The sequence below is a fragment of the Grus americana genome, chromosome 1, assembly GCF_028858705.1.
Source record: "Grus americana isolate bGruAme1 chromosome 1, bGruAme1.mat, whole genome shotgun sequence".
In the NCBI taxonomy this organism is placed as follows: Eukaryota; Metazoa; Chordata; class Aves; order Gruiformes; family Gruidae; genus Grus; species Grus americana.
Window position 1 is genome coordinate 153,334,392 of NC_072852.1, and position 16,934 is coordinate 153,351,325.

A 16,934-nucleotide genomic window follows, 5' to 3' on the forward strand; every position below is an offset into this window, starting at 1 on the left:
CCTGGCAACAGGCACTGCAGCTGAACCAAAAAACCAACCCATGCCAGTGTCAGTTGCCCCTATACAGAAAAAATAATACGCAAAAAAATCAGTTCACTTAGTAATGGATGACGATGAACCAGGACCATCACAAGAACAGGAGGAAGAGGCAGAACCAGAGGTAATCACCCAATCCCTGTCCCTGAGCCAGCTGCGAGATACGCAAAAAGATTTCAGCCACCATCCGGGCAAGCACATCGTTACGTGACTGTTCTGATGCTGGGATAATGGGGCCAGTAGCCTGGAATCAGAGGGTAGGGAGGCCAAGCAGCTGGGATCCCTGTCTAGGGAAGGGGGGCATTGACAAGGCGACCGGGAGGAAGACACAAACCCCCAGCCTCTGAAGGCAACTTCTTTCAGGTGTGAGGGAAAGGTGTCCTTCCAGTGAAGATGATGTGTGTCAGCCAGGCAAGTGGACCACCATGGAGAGAGGTATCCAATACCTGAGGGAATTAGCCATGCGGGAGATGGTTTATCACGACCCACACAATGTGCAGTTACCCACAGATTCTGATGAAGTCCGATGCAAAAGACCCATGTGGTGGAAGTTTGTATGGAGCACACCGTCATCATATGCCAACTCACTGGCAGTAATGGACTGGAAAGGCAAAGAGGCACCAACAGTGGGTGAAGTGGCTGGCCGACTCTGACAATACAAAGAAAGGCTCTCTTCCTCCCTTGTCTCAGCTGTGGAGAAACTGTCCTTGAAGGTCCAGCACATCCTTGGCTACCTCAGGAGAGGGTATTTCAAGGACCTAAAAAGGTACCGATGGGCTTTTGGCGTAGCTGCCTTGGAGTCGGAGGAAATTAAACAGCTGTCTACTTTGCCCAGTCTCTTGGAGGACCCTTCTGTTGTGGGGTTGCTGAGGGTCAGAGAACAACAGGTGCCAATCGCTACCACAGCGGTGTGCCAGCAGCGATACTGCACCAGCCAAGACTCCCTAATTCCCATCCATAAGCTGATTTGTCAACTGGAGAGCCAGGGAGTGATCAGCAGAACTTGCTCACTGTTTAACAGTCCCATATGGCCAGTGTGGAAGTCCTGTCGAGAGTGGTGGCTGACAGTAGACTATCGTGGCCTGAATGAAGTCACGCTGTCCATGAGTACTGCTGTGCCAGACATGCTGGAACTTCAGTATGAACTGGAGTCAAAGGCAGCCAAGTGGTACGCCACAGCTGATATCACGAATGTGTTTTTCTCCATCCCTTTGGTGGCAGAGTACAGGCCACAGTTTACTTTGACTTGGCAGGTTGTCCAGTACACCTGGAATTGACTGCCCCGGGGGGTGGAAACACAGCCCCACCATTTGCCATGGACTGATCCAGACTGCACTGGAACAGGGTGAAGCTCTGGAGCACCTGCAGACCTGATGACATCTTCATATGGGGCAACACAGCAGGAGAAGTTTCTGAGAAAGGGGAAAAAATAGTCCAAACCCTTCTGAAAGATGATTTTGCTATAAAATGAAGTAAGGTCAAGGGACCTGCACAGGAGATTGAGTTTTTAGGAAATAAATGGCAAGATCAACACCATCAGATCCCAATGGATGTGATCAACAAAATAGCAGCTATGTCTCCACTGACCAACAAAAAGGAAACACAAGCTTTCTTAGGTGTTGTGGGTTTCTGGAGAGTGCCTATTCCAAATTACAGTCTGATTGTAAGCCCCTGGAAGAAGAACAATTTCAAGTGGAGTCCTGAGCAACAACAAGCCTTTGAACAAATTAAACGGGAGACTGTTCACACAGTAGCCCTTGGGCCAGCCCAAGTAGGACAAGATGTAAAACAAGCTCTCCATGAGCCAGCGGTGTGCAGTCGTGGCCGAGGCGGCCAATGGTATCCTGGGGTGCATTCAGAAGAGCATGGCCAGCAGGTCGAGGGAGGTTATCCTCCCCCTCTGCTCTGCCCTGGTGAGGCCACACCTGGAGTCCTGTGTCCAGTTCTGGGCTCCCCAGTTCAAGACAGACAGGGAACTACTGGAGAGAGTCCAGCGGAGGGTTATGAAGATGATGATGGGACTTGAACATCTCTCGTATGAGGAAAGGCTGAGAGAGCTGGGTCTGTTTAGCCTGCAGAAGAGAAGACTGAGAGGGGATCTTATCAACACTTATAAATACCTAAAGGGTGGGTGTCTAGAGGAAGGGGCCAGACTCTTTTCAGTGGTGCTCAGTGACAGGACAAGGGGCAATGGGCACAAACTGGAACACAGGAAATTCCATCTCAATGCGAGGAAAAACCTCTTTACTCTGAGGGTGACCGAGCACTGGAACAGGCTGCCCAGAGAGGCTGTGGAGTCTCCTTCTCTGGAGATATTCAAAACCTACTTGGATGTAATCCTGTGCAACCTGCTCTGGGTGATCCTGCTCTAGCAGGGGGGGTTGGACTAGATGATCTCCAGAGATTCCTTCCAACCCCTACCCTTCTGTGAAAAGAAAAAAAAAAAACCCACAACCCCAGACCCATCCATGGGATTGCTTTTGCTCAAGGACCTGGGTGTACTTGGTGGGTGATGCAGAAGGATGGAGAAGTCTGATGTGTACCTCAAGGGGATTTGATTTTGGGTGAGAATAGCCAATGATCTAAATTTGATGATATTAATTGCTATATAATACTGTATATCATCACTTCTATAGTGGCTATATGCCTTATCAATGGTATTACAGTAAGAATCACCCAGATTTGATGAAACTGAGCAAAGTGCAGCAATAATGAACCAGAAGTGGCTTCAGCATGCAACAATCCAACAGCACACATCATCTCTCCTGCCCTGAAGGACTGTTTTGACAGATGGAGCCCAAAGTCTTGGTCTGAATGACCTCAATGGTTGTTTTAGAGGGATGGCCTATAGACTAAGGGAGTGATATCTGTGCGTATGTATCAAAAGACAGGAAAAGTGGTAGCGATTAATTGGAATGTATTGGGAAATATATGGTGTAGAATAAAGGGTGGATACTGTCGTGGTTTCAGCTGGGGTAGAGTTAATTTCCTTCCTAGCAGATGGTTTAGTGCTCTGTTTGGATTTAGTATGAGAATAATGTTGATAACACACTCATGTTTTCAGTTGTTTCTACATAGTGCTTGTACTAAGTACTTTTCAGCTTCTCATGGAAGCGCCAGTGAGTAGGCTTGAGGTGCACAAGAAATTGGGATAGGACAAAGCTGGGACAGCTGACCCAAACTGGCCAAAGGGATGTTCCATACCATATGGTGTCATGCTCAGCATATAAACTGGGGGTGGAATTGGCCAGGGAGTGGGGATCGCTGCTCGGGGACTGGCTGGGCATTGGTTGGTGAGTGGTGAGCAATTGTTTTTCATTTGCATCGCTAGTTTTTCTTGGGTTTTATTTATCTTTTTTATTTTCCTTGTCACTACAATTTATTGTTGTTGTTATATTTCAATTCTTAAACTGTTCTTATCTCAAGCCATGAGTTTTCTCACTTTTACCCTTCTGATTCTCTCCCCCATCCCACTGGTGGAGGAGGGGAGTGAGCAGCTGCGTGGTGCTTAGCTGCCAGTTGGAGTTAAACCGCAATGCTATCTCAGTGTTACTGGACTGTTAATCTTCCCAGAAAGCAGAGATACTTGCATTAAAATGGTACTGTTCAGCAACAATATTAAAAATATAATTATTGCATGAAGAAGGAGCAGTGGAGGGAGGTCACTGGCTTGTGACCTCTACATTAGGATTTACATTATGCACTGGGATACGATGCCGATATCTCTGAGCTGGCTATGAACCCAAGTGGTGAAACCATTTAATGTGTTTTAAAACCAAAACGAAACCTAAAAGTAACACACAAACTGGTAAAACCGCTGTTGTGGGTTTCTGAATAAAGGTCCACAGGTGGGATAATCCAGTTTGGGTGCCTGGTGAACATGGCTATATTGTTCCTATGCGTGAGCTGAATTGCCTGACTTTGTGCCAAGTCCTACACTGGTCTAGTGGAGGGTGTCCCTGCCCATGGCAGGGGGGTTGGAACTAGATGATCTTTGAGGACCCTTCCAACCAAAACCATTCTATGATTTCAGTCTGTGGGGAAGGGCAGAGCCAGTTGAACTGTGCTAATGCTCTCTAATAACTGGGTAGGCCTAAGTGACTCTTCTGTCAGCACAGAATGGGAAAGGCTTATTCACAAATTTAGGTGCAGTTATTTTGCAGAGCGTATACAGGTGAGTGTGTTTGAAGTATAGCATTTATGATATGCTCATGGGTAAACTGGACTTCACTGCCCTTTGGTTAGAAGTGTGTCTAAGGATTATAGTATAACATTATTTTATCTAAGCCAGGTACATTTATGCTGGATTCAGCCACAGCAATATAATCTCATGTCTAACTTCTTAAAATTTTATTTTAATAGTACTTAAACACTCAACTGAGAGAGTTTTCCTTTTTTTTTTTTTCTTTCAGCTGATGCAGCCCAACAGTTTCAGTATGCAGTGAGAGTTATTGGAAGCAACTTTGCTCCCACTGTTGAACGGGATGAATTTCTTGTTGCAGAGAAAATCAAGAAAGAACGTAAGTGCATCTTTGTTTCTTTCTTAGAAATCGGAATGGAAGTTTCTTCAAGAAATTATTTGATCAGTTTATTCCTCTGAAAATGGGACAACTGTGCCTCACAGATAGTTACCTAATTAATGTTCACCCCCTGGAAATCTGATGTTGGAAATTCCATTAATTCCCTAGTTAGTATTCTTGAGTGACTGTTTGTATTCACAGCTCAGATTTTTCTGCATACTCTAACCCATATCTGCTTTCAGTTACATTCTAATTCCCAAAACCTGCAGAATGGCAGACTAGACTTTAAAAGGGCTCTTATTTAGAAGGTGTATATCTTGATTGCTCTAAGAAAAGCAGGTACTTACATTGCATCATTTCTGATGCAAGAATTTTCGGGGCTGGAATACGGATAACATGAAAACAGGCAAAACTGTATGAGTAGAGTGAAACAGTTAAGTATCATTAAGCTTTCTTGGGTACGTTTTCCAATTTACCACAAATATATAATTTCAGACATGACTATTATACTTCTTTCAATTTTTTAATTTATATTTCTTTTTTTTATTAGTTGTGCGACAAAGAAGGGAAGCAGATGCTGCTTTGTTTTCAGAACTCTACAGAAAACTCAGTTCACAGGTAGCGTAATAAATGTATAAAGAGTAAAGAAACTGAAAGCACACATATGCATCCTTTTGATGTTATAGAGTTGTTTTGGAGAGTGCTCGGGTCATTAACAATATTTTTACTGAGAGGATGGTTGAATACTAGAACAGGTTGCCCAGGAAAGTTGCGGAGTCTCCATCCTTGGAGACAGTCAGAACCTGAGGGGACACGGTCATGGGCAAACTGCTGTAGACAGCCCTGCTTTGTGCAGAGGGGTTGGACTAGACAGTCTTCAGAGGTGCCTTCCAACCTCAAACATTTTGTAATTTTTGTGAAAACAAAACCAAACCAAACCAGGTTACTTTTTTTTTTTACGATGAGCTGTGTGCTATTAATTAGAAATTAATTTGGATTTAATTGTAAATCAGAAAAGCATAAAGATTACACTTTTAGTTTGAGTCCAGTTACACGAAGGGGCACTTCATATGAAGGAAGGAACTCTGTAAAAGTAGAGGTGTTCATTTTATATGTAAAAATGATGAATTTTCTTGTTATCATTTATTTTACAGCGATGCCTTGCAAGTATATTGATTTGATTAATCTAGCATTCAAATAGTTCTCATGCTTCTGAGTTTAAGTGCTCCAAGTCTTTAATGTTGAAGGGTAAGGGTTTGCTGACTTTGGTTCTGCTAACACCAGTGTTAATCAAAGAATACTGCATGTTGATATACTGACATAAGATGTTAATGTATAGAAAGCCCACGATGCTGGAAGATGGATCAGGTGAAATGGGGCAAAGATGTGAGGATAGAAATTTAGCTGAGGTAGGTGAAAAATGACTGCTGCTAATCTGTTCTGGATTCTCCATAAAATTGAGTATTTAGCACAGTAGAATATGGTAGGCAGTAAAAAAATAAGATTCCCAGTTGTCATTTGCACATACCTGATTTTTGACAACAAAAGTTAGTGATTGTAAAAGATGATGTTTTCTATATAACAGAAAATTTGTCCTTATTGTGCTCTTCGTATTTAGGAGAAATGTTTTTCTCTGTTCTGCTGCTTTTTATTCATTAGTTTATAGATAGATCATGGCTGAGTTTTACAGGATAATACTAAGATTTTTCAGATTACATAGAAGTGATTCTGTGGAGAGTATTACTAGTCAGAACTTGGTTCTGCCCTTCCCCTCATCCATACTTAACTTATCGATTAGCTTGTTAGTGCTTGGAGCTAAAGTTACTGTGCAACTCTTCCTGTTTTCCTTATCCTGTGGGTTTGTATATTTGTGTTGGTTTGTACAGTGAAGCAAGTGTCACTGGTTTGCAGACACCTGTACCCATGACCTCAGCCATTCGTTTCAGCCTCTCCTTGCATGTGTTATGGTGTGTGATCTTGCTCTTTTAAAACAGATTTTCTATGATGTGTTTCTGTATCTCATGTACTATGTTGCTATACCATTGCATTTGGTAAGCAACATAGCTGCAGAGCATGATGGCTGTAATCTTTGAAACAAAATGCCTTTGCTGCTGTGTTCATATCAGTTTGATTATTCTTCCAAATGCAATACAAGCTTACATCAGCAATCTCCTCGTAATTTGCTGCCTGCTCAAATGTTTGAGGTTCTTTCAACCTTCTGTCTTTCTTTTTCTGTGCTAGCATCTCATGTACATGAAATTGTATCATCTGAATACTGCCTTCTTTAAAATTTACTCTACTAATTATTATTCAATCTGCTGTTAGATTTATTCCTAACGGTGGACAATCATTGCTTTTCCCCATGAGCTTAGGGAAGGGCACAGAAGGAATACGCATTTTCTGAATCAACCAGGCTTTTTCTTCCTCCAGCAAATCTCTTGGAAGCAACTAGAGAAAGAAAAAACCTTGTGTGAATCTGTTTTAACTTCATTTCATCCATTACTCTAAAGAGAAAAGGAGGTCAGTGCTTATTTTAGTGGCAGCTTGCCAGTTGAGCAAACTGTGCTTCTTCAGGCACTTAGACTTATTCCATCCTGGCCAGTAGAAGAAGTGGTGATGTTGCTGCTCCTTCTTCACCAGTTGTTAATGAGTTGCTGGATTGGTTAGTTATTTGCAACAGATGTGATAACTCTACTTTTTGCTTGTTGTTGAGATTAAAGCAGAAGATAATAGACTTCTGCTCTACATAAGAATAGAGAATGTCTCCTTCTCATACAACAATATAGAGCTTTGGTTGGTTTGGTTAGTGGGCTCTGTCCTGAAGAAAGAAATGTTCTATGGCCAAAATTCTTATACCATGTAACATACACACACAAAATGCATAATTTGAAGAGAAACACGAAAAATAGAAAAAGGTGAGAATGAAAATGTATTTAAGAAAGAGAATTTCAAAGTGACCTTGAAAGTGCTTTTTGCAAGACTGATAGCACTGAATTACATTGCTGCTTAAGGGATGGAATCTCTGCTGAATCTTGGTATGACTAAATCTTTCTTTATATTCAACATTGCTTAACATTCCAGACCATAGCCTGATCTATATCGTGAGAGAACTTGTATGAGTTTCTTTGACTTACTCCATTACTTAATGTCCATTATAAGGTTCTGTGTCCCTGATCAATTCAGGTGCAAGCGTTAGTGACACAGAACTACGGAGTTCTAGAAACGTATGCATATCTAAAATCAAACATTTTAATATTTACTATAATTCTTCAAAGTGTTCTTATTGTAGCTTGGCCTTTAACATTGTTCTGTCTTCTGCTGGTAAGCTTTCTGCTGAGATCTAAAGCTGCTGAGAGTGTTATTCTAACTGTATGTATCTGCTATTTGTCTCTTTGCTAGAGACTATATTGCATATTCCTCAAGTTTCACGTTAACAGTGTCTCTATCTTAAGCTGTGAAAATTTTGGTAGCTCTCTTAAATGGCATTTAAAGTAATAGAAATTGAAACCCTGAAACTTTTGAAGCTTCCCTGTGAAGGAGAATGAAAGAGTAAGTAGAGAAAAGACAGTTCTTTGCTTAAAATTGTACCAAGAGTTTTCCTCCTTCACCTTTAGGTTAGAGTAGCATCCACATCTGAGGTGTTTTAAGTAGTGAGAGTGTGTAGAAAAGCTGGTAGAAGTTCAACTCTGTATAAACCTCTTAGTAGCTATGAATTTTAAATTGAGTGTACTTGCTGATCTCTGAGCAGGTGAGAGTTCATGATTTGAACACAGTGGAGAAAAGTCATAAAATTAGCAATACAGAGGCTGCACTGCACATTCCCAGTTTACTCAAGAACATGGCTCTGAGTTGGTCTTACTTGGGTGGAAAACAAAATTTTTTTTTTAAATTATCCAGCCTACTAAAATGTACACATATAAATTAATTATTATCAAGAGTTAAACTAATTTCAGGATGTCTTTTTTTTTTAAAGGGCATTTTGAAAAACAAATGGTCAATACTCTACCTCCTGCTTAGCCTTAGTGAAGATCCACGTAAGCAGTCTAACAAGGTAGGTGAGGAGATCTTTGTTACTTCTGAGAAACAGTAAATGTGTGTCACATTTTAGACATCATTAAGAATCACTATCCAGGCTGAACCAACACCTCAGGTTGTGTTTGTGTCTGAGGCTGAAAGGAAGAACACACTTGACACATATCTGCAATTTTTTTCTGTGTAAATTTTTTTATACTAAGTAAATGTAAAAATATGAGCTGTTCAACATTTGTAGATGAAGTTGTGACTTTATTAAATGGCTTTGTTTGCTTTCTGCTTGGTGGTGTAATCTCTGCTCACATTCTAATGAGTTTGAAGTGGAGTAGGGAGAGCAAAATTCCTCCTTTGGTTGCAGCTCTGCTAGTGCCAAAGTGCTTTTTACAGCTATTGCTAATGACCCTTCGCAGGCAAAAATAAGCTATATTGCTAAAAGTGCTTTTGCTCACTGTAAGGGACTTGCTTTTTTTGTCATTACAATTGTAACAACAAATTTTTCTTTGCATAAACATGGTCTTCAGTTATTTTTTTGCCTTCTTGAATATTACACTCCTGTTGCCTTAAGTCATGTCTTTAGTTAACTCACAAATCTTTTCTTTTTATTCCTCCCTTTTCATATCCTTTCCTTTTCAGGTATCAAGTTATGCCACGCTTTTTGCTCAAGCGTTGCCACGGGATGCTCACTCAACCCCTTATTACTATGCCAGGCCTCAGAGCCTTCCATTGAATTACCAAGACCGCAGTGCTCAGTCTGCCCAGAGTTCTGGCAGCATGGGGAGCAGTGGGATCAGCAGCATCAGCCTGTATGCCCTGAATGGTCCAACGCCAACTCCACAATCACTCCTCCCAGGGTAAATTAAATTGTTACCTTACAAATAGGTTTGGGGAAGACCAGAAATTATCTGCTGGGGGTTTTTTTACTATTTTTTTTCCTTTCCCCCATCCTCCCCATTTGTATGCCATTGGAAATTCCACTGTAAGTTCATAGAAACTGAGTTCCTTAGCTGAAAAGTTCTGAATATCGAGTGCTGTCATAGGACCACATGAAACTGTAAATGACTGGTCAAATGTATCCATTCTTAATCTTGGCTGTCTGCTGAACAGCTGATATTTTACTGGATCCGCTTTTTTGGATTCTAGTGCCAAGTTCTTTTCCAGATTTCTTAGTTCTCTGAAACAATTTAAAATACTCTATCTTTCTTCTGTAGACACCTTGGCTTTAGAGTCCTCAGTCAAGTGTCTTTTACGAAGCCTTCCTCAGCCAGTGTCAAATTAATAGACTTAACATCCTCCAGTTTCAAATGTGTTACCTTTCTTGCATGGTCCAACTTTCTTTTAGTCATGTTCACAGCAGGTTGGCTGTTGTACTAGAGCAGTCTTGCATCTTGAGTGGACAGGTAGTTTTTGGTGGTTTGTTTTTTTTTAAAAAATTTATACAAGAGTTGATTAAAAAAAATTAGTAGAAAAATCTTAACACACCTACTGTTCAGCAGTAGTTTAATTGTCTGTTCATACCAAGATGAATCTACATTTGGAACTGAAACATTCAAATATGAAATAGTTCAAATTTTTTATGAGTAAAAGCTGGCTGTTGCAACCAATAAGATGATTACTTGAGTATTGACTTTAACTAAGGCAACACACAGTTACGTGCTCAAAATCTGAGCCCTTGTGCTATTGGATATCATGTTGTATTACCACTGCAGCTCTACAAAGCCTGACAGATGCACTGCATAGAGTCTGTGTTCTATGGAGGGAAAATGAACGTGTTCATAGTCTGCGAGAAGGAGTGGTTCAACGGTCATTCTGTAATACATACCTGGAAATGCATTGCTTCATAAAAGTTAGGCATGGAAAAGTGAACAGTACGTTACAAAACTTGTAAAAGTGAGGACTGTACTTATTTGCATAGGTGTATCAGCCTTGAATAAAAAAGCCTGGAAATAAAGCCTTCATCCAAGGGCAATGGGGACATCGCTCTTCAAAAAACTGCGGTTAATGTCGGAAAGACTCAAGAGAATATAATAAAAGGGGGAAAAAAATTCATCTTCAGGGATGCAGAAATGAGCAAAGCACTATTATTTTGTCCTAACAGAAGCTTCGTGTGTTATGATTTGACCAAATTCCTGAAAGAAGGCTAACTTATGGAAATTTTTATTAATTTCTTTCCTTTCTCATAATCAGAAAAGAGAATGATACCATATTCTTGTCTCTTAATTCTCCTCCCCACCAACAGTCATGAAACAAACAAAAAATTGGAATAGATGCGTCTTCAGAAAGTACCACAGCTTTGTTTTGAGTTGAAGATATTTTTTTTAATGCAGTGTTTTTGAGATGACTTATACAATTCATATTATGGAACTACTAACCAGTGCTGACACAACCGTATTTTATTGTTATTAATACAGTTTACAATACAAATACTTGACTTTGTCAGTACTAGGTTTGTATGGTGTATCTTGGATGCACAAGTAGAGGATATCTTTAAGCTAGGAACACTGGGGGAGGACTGTGCCCCACAACTGAGCGAGGAGATGGTAGATCAGCTTTGTAAGCAAAAGGTGCAGGGTGATCTGGTCAAGAGAGACCTTGAAACCAACAGGGCAGGGCAGAAGGGGGTTCCCCCAAGTGTATGCACACAAATGAGGAGTGTGGAGAAGACAGCCTTATAAGGGAAGCTCTCATACCTTTCCTGGGACATCAGCACGACTTTGCTGGAGTGCCTACACACTAACACATGCAACATGGGGAACAGACAGGAGGACTTGACACAGAGGTCTATGTGCAGTACTAGAGCTATGAGCTCATTGAGATCACAAAAACATGGTGGGATAGTTCGTGTTGTAGAGAGTGGATACAGGCTCTTTGGGAAGGACAGGCTAGGATGGCAGGGAGAGGAAATTGTGTTTATATGAGAGAGCAGCAAGAATATACAGAGCTTTGTCTAGGGACAGATGAGGTGCTGGCTAAGACTTTATGGGTTAGGATTAAATGGCAAACCAGCATGGGTGATGCTGTAGTGGACATCTGCTGTAGACTGCCTTATCAGGAAAAAGTAGATGAAGTCTTTAGACAAGTGGAAGAAGCTTTACATTTTCAGGCCCTGGTGTTCATGGAGGTATTTAATCACCACAATATCTGCTGGAGGGGGAGTGCTGCATGGCACAAGCAATCCAAAAGGTTTCTGAAGTGCACTGATGATACATTTCTGACGCAGGTGATTGAGAAGGTGATGAGGAGAGGTGCTTTGCTGGACTTGACTTTTTTTTTTTTTTTAACAGACAAGAACTGGTTAGGAAGGCAAAGGTTGGGGGCAGGCTTGGCTGCACTGATCATGAGATGGTGCAGTTCAGGATTCTGAAAGGAGGAAGCAAGGCAAAAAGCAGGATCCCATCCCTGGACTTCAGGAGAGGAGACTTGGGCCTCTTCTGGGATCTGCTTGGAAAAATCCCATGAGAGACTCCCCTGGAGAAAAGAGTGGTTCAGAAGAGAATAGAATAGTTCAGTTTGAAGGGACCTACAATGATCACCTAGTCCAACTGTCTGACCTCAGAGCTGGTTGATATTCAAGGATCACCTCCTTCAAGTTCAAAATGGTCTACCCTGACAAGCAGGAGTTCAAGCAAAGGTGGCAGGAGGCCTCCATGGAGGAACAAGTTGCTTCTGACAAAACTCAGACATGAAAAAGTGTACAGTAGATGGAAGCAGGGGAAGGTGCAGAGGGGCATCCAGGGTGCAGGGAAAGCCCAAACTCACCTAGAGTTGAATCTATCAAGGGACATGAAGGGCAACAAGAAAGAATTCTACAAGTACATAAGCAGTAAAGGAAGGCAAGGGAAAACACGGACCTGCTGCTCAAGGGGCAGGGGCTATGGCAACGGATGATGTGGAAACGGCCAAGGTACTTGGTGCTTTCTTTGCCTTGGTCTGTGCTGGTAAGACCAGCCCAGGACCCTGAAACCCTTGGGAAAATCTTCATTGCTCCCAATTTACCCCTGGCAGAGGATGATCAGGGCCTGGTATGCATCCACAAGTGCTGAGGGAGCTGGCCAGTGTCATTGTGAGGCCATTCTTGGTAATGTTTGAAACATGGCAACTGGGGTTCCTGAGGACTGGAAGAAATCAAATCTTGCTACTTTGTTCAGGAAGAAGGATTCAGGGACCTACAGGCTGGTTAGCCTCACCTCAATACCTGGGAAGGTGATGGAGGAGCATCTACTCATGGAAAGCATTTCCAGACACATGAAGGACAGGAAGGGGACTAGGACTAGTCAGCACAGGCTTAAAGGGAAGACATGGTTGATGTATTTTACAGCCTTCTGTGATGAGATGACTGACTTGGTGGACAAGGCGAGAGTAGTGAAAGTTGTTTATTTCAACTTTAGTAAGACTTTTGAGACACTCTACCCATAACATTCTTATTGACAAACTTATTAAAATATGGACTAGGTAAGGTGACAGTAAGGTGGACTGAAAACTGACTGACCTGCTGGGCTGAAAGAATTGTAGTGAGTGACACAAAGTCCAGTTAGAGACCAGACACTAATGATGTAGCCCAGGAGCTGGATCTTGTACACCTCCATACCACCTTATGGCACAGAGTGTGCCCTCAGCAATTTTGCAGATGATACAAAACTGGGAGGATTGGTTGATAAAGCAGATGCTTCAGCTACCATTCAGAGGGACCTCAGTAGGCTCCAGAAATGTGCTGAGAGGAGCCTCCTGAAGTTTAATAAAGTCCTGGACCTGTGGAGGAATAACCCCATGCACCAGTACATACTGGGGGCTGACTGGCTGCAAAGCAGCTTTGCAGAAAGGGCCCTGGGGTTCCTGGTGGACACCAAGTTGAATGTGGGTGTGCAATGTGCAGTAAAAGTGGCCAACAGCCTCCTGGGCTGCATTGGGAAGAACATCACTAGGAGGTTGAGGGAGATTAACCTTCTTCTCTGCTCAGTACTGGTGAGGACACATCTGAAATGCTGGGTCCAGTTATGGTACAAAAAAAAGACGTGCGCAGACTGAAGAGAGTCTGGAGAAGGAACAACAAAACTAATTAAGGGGTTGGAGCATCAGACATAGGGGAGGCTGAGAGAGCTGGGACTGTTCAGCCTGGAGAAGGAAAGGCTCAGGGCCCCTTACTCATGTGACCACACCCTGACCAGGGGAGTAGAGAAGACTGCACTGGACTTTTCTGAGTAATGTCCAGGGAAAGGACAAGAGGTAATTGGCAAAACTTGTAAGACTGGGAATCCCAGTTAAACATAAGGGAAGAAACTTCTGCGGTGAGGTGGGGTGTGTGTTTGGGGGCAGGGGGGATGTTGTGAAACACTGAAACGAGTTGCCTAGAGAGGTTGCATAGTCTCCATGCTTGAAAATACTCGAAATGTGACTGGACGATGCACCAGGCAACCTTCTCTAGTTGACCCTGCTTTGAGCAAGAGGGTTGGAGGAGGTGATCTCCAGAGGTCCTTTCCAACCTCAGCACAATCCTGGTACAATATAGAAAGGTATGTCAGTGAGGTTATTTCGTGTACCTGCTTAAAAATATCAGCAGAACCTACCCTGTTCCTGACATTCTTGGTCTGTCCTGTTCAGACTGTTCCATCTGATAGCAATTTCACTTCTTTCTCTTTAGTCCTGTAGTCTGTGAGCAGGGCAACCCAAATTAAATCTGTGAGCTTCATTCCTCCTGAAATTCTCATTATGCACGTTTCCATTTGTTTCTAGAGTACATTCTTCTTGAAAGGTAACAGCGTAAATTCAGTGTTGTACTCTAGTTGAGGTATTATAAATGCTAAGCACAACAGAGTTGCTCTGTCTTGCAGGCTGTATCCTTGTTCATTAGCTACAATTGTATAACTGATGTGTGACCGTCCCATGAGTTATGATGTGGCAGTTGAGAGAGGCAAAGCATTCCTTGACTTTTTTTTTACATGGGCATGTGTGTTGCACTCTTGTTCCATCTCTCCCTGCAACTGCTTTCACAGCTTTGTGGAATTAGTTTATTTTTTTAAAATATGTATGTATTTCCAAATGTTTACATTCAATTGGGGGAAGAGGGAGAAATGGTCAGTAGCAAAAATCCTTTGCAAATATTTTCAACTTTATTTTTCATCATCGTGATACAGAAATAGTCAGGAAGTTAACTTCTAGTCTTAACATTTTTCACGTTTAAGCCTATTTTTGTGAGAAGAATTGACACGTTTGAGAGGAAGGGAAATCAGAGCTTGTCTAGATGCTTCCTCCTTGATCACATCTTCAGGCACTTGATACAAACTATCCTAAACAGTAGAGTAGCAGGAAAGTGAGCTTCCTCCTCTTTCTCTATTTTCCTTTAGTTCTTTGGCATATAACTACAATTTCAAGTAATAACAAAACTTAAATATTTGTTGTTTATTATGACTTTATTATTATTATTCTAGTTAACTTTTAATCCATTTCAGCATATCTACACAGTTCAGTATGAACAAAGTCAATCTTTGGTATGAAATCATATTTGTCAAATTCATATCTCCTTTCTTTTCTACAGTTTGGTTGGGTTTCTTGAAAGCGTAGGCTCACAGGAAGCAATAAATTCTTGTATGTTCTGCACCCTTTTTAAAGTTTTCTTTATTAAAAAAGAAGCAACACAAAACATCCACAGAAAACAAACTCAGGCTTGGGGCATTTTTCAAAATTTGCATACCCAAAACCAGGTGATGGGTATAGAATCAAAGTTTTTAAAGAGGTTTCTTCCTTTCGTCCTTTTAGACAATCCTATCAAGCTCCAGGCGTTGGAGATTGCCTGCGTCAGCAATTAGGGTCACGTCTCGCATGGACTCTAACTGCAAGCCAGCCTTCTTTACAAAGCACTACCTCAAAAGGCTTTTCAAATGCGGTCTCCCGTGGCGTGCCAAGGTCAAGGCGAGAAGGGGATACAAGTGGTGAGCAAAGATGCGTTTGAAGATAATTTTATACAATTGTTATCTATAGCATCCATTACTTTTTAATGATTTTTGAAATAGTTTTATAGCATGTTGAAGTTTTTGAGGAGTGTTTTGCTAGAATGTATTTGATAGAAGGATAGAAGCAAATATGCAAAACCAGTATATTTGGCCACAATCTCTTTGGCTGGTTGTTAATTTCTTTTTGCAGTGATTGGTTTGATAATGTGTTCTGGTCCTCTTAAAAGGCTGACTTCATTCAGTGTTTGTCAGAATCAGGTGATTGTTTTTGTGAGTAATGCTCGCTCTTGATGATCAGAAGATGCTACTGCTTTTAGAAAGTCAGAGCTCAATGACTAGAACTAGTTTAAAGAAGAACTTGCGGGTGTTTAGTGGACAAGAAGCTCAACATGAGTTGGCAATGTGTGCTTGTAGCCCAGAAAGCCAACCATGTCCTTGGCCGCATCAAAAGAAGCGTGACCGATGGGTCGAGGGAGGTGATTTTCCCTCTCTGCTTGGCTCTCGTCAGACCCCACCTGGAGTACTGCATCCAGCTCTGGGGTCCCTAGTACAAGAAGGACATGGACCTGTTAGAGCGAGTCCAGAGGAGGGCCACGAAGATGATGAGAGGACTGGAGCACCTCTCCTATGAAGACAGGCTGAGAGAGTTGGGGTTGTTCAACCTGGAGAAGGCTCCGGGGAGACCTTATAGCAGCCTTCCAGTACCTGAAGGAGACCTAAGAGAAAGCTGAGAGGGACTGTTTACAAGGGCTTGTTGTGATAGGACAAGGGGTAATGGGTTTAAGCCGAAGGAGGGTCGATGTAGATTAGATGTTAGGAGGAAATTCTTCCCTGTGAGGGTGATGAGGCACTGGAACAGGTTGCCCAGAGAAGCTGTGGTTGCCCCTGGATCCCTGGCAGTGTTCAAGGCCAGGCTGGATGGGGCTTTGGGCAACCTGGTCTAGTGGAGGGTGTCCTTGCCCATAGCAGGGGGGTTGGAACTAGATGATCTTTGAGGTCCCTTCCAACCCAAGCCATTCTATGATTCTATGATTTATTTATTGCCCCACCAACCCAGACTCATCCATTTGTGATTCTGTCTTTTAAAACTTGGAAATGTGCACTGGAATAGAGAGCTCTTAAAACTATTTTTTCTTTAAATTAGCACACTGTTTACGGTGGTTGTATTTAGAGCAATTGACATAAAATATTATCAATAAAATATAAACCAGATAAATATTACTAATTTATTTCCTTTACTAAGTGGCTGTAAACTTGAAACTGATGCCTAGAAGATCTATTCTGAATTTACACAAGTGTAACTAAGGAGGAATTGTTTAACAGATGCTCTCTGTATTAATTTTGTAAGTTTCAACCCACTCCACTTTTACTGTAAAAGTGGGATACTTTTCTGAATAAGAGA

At 41.9% G+C, this 16,934-nt stretch overlaps 1 protein-coding gene across 3 annotated transcripts in view; it reads left to right on the forward strand.

Moving 5' to 3' along the window:
- The window catches only part of TUBGCP3 (tubulin gamma complex associated protein 3), a 68,459-nt gene that overhangs the window by 7,604 nt on the left and 43,921 nt on the right, over positions 1-16,934 (forward strand). For all 3 annotated transcript variants that reach the window (XM_054801598.1, XM_054801579.1, XM_054801589.1), the window contains exons 2-6: positions 4,449-4,556; positions 5,107-5,174; positions 8,530-8,607; positions 9,222-9,439; positions 15,339-15,511. In XM_054801598.1, coding sequence (XP_054657573.1) covers positions 4,449-4,556; positions 5,107-5,174; positions 8,530-8,607; positions 9,222-9,439; positions 15,339-15,511 — 645 coding nt within the window. The remainder of the gene's footprint in view (positions 1-4,448; positions 4,557-5,106; positions 5,175-8,529; positions 8,608-9,221; positions 9,440-15,338; positions 15,512-16,934) is intronic.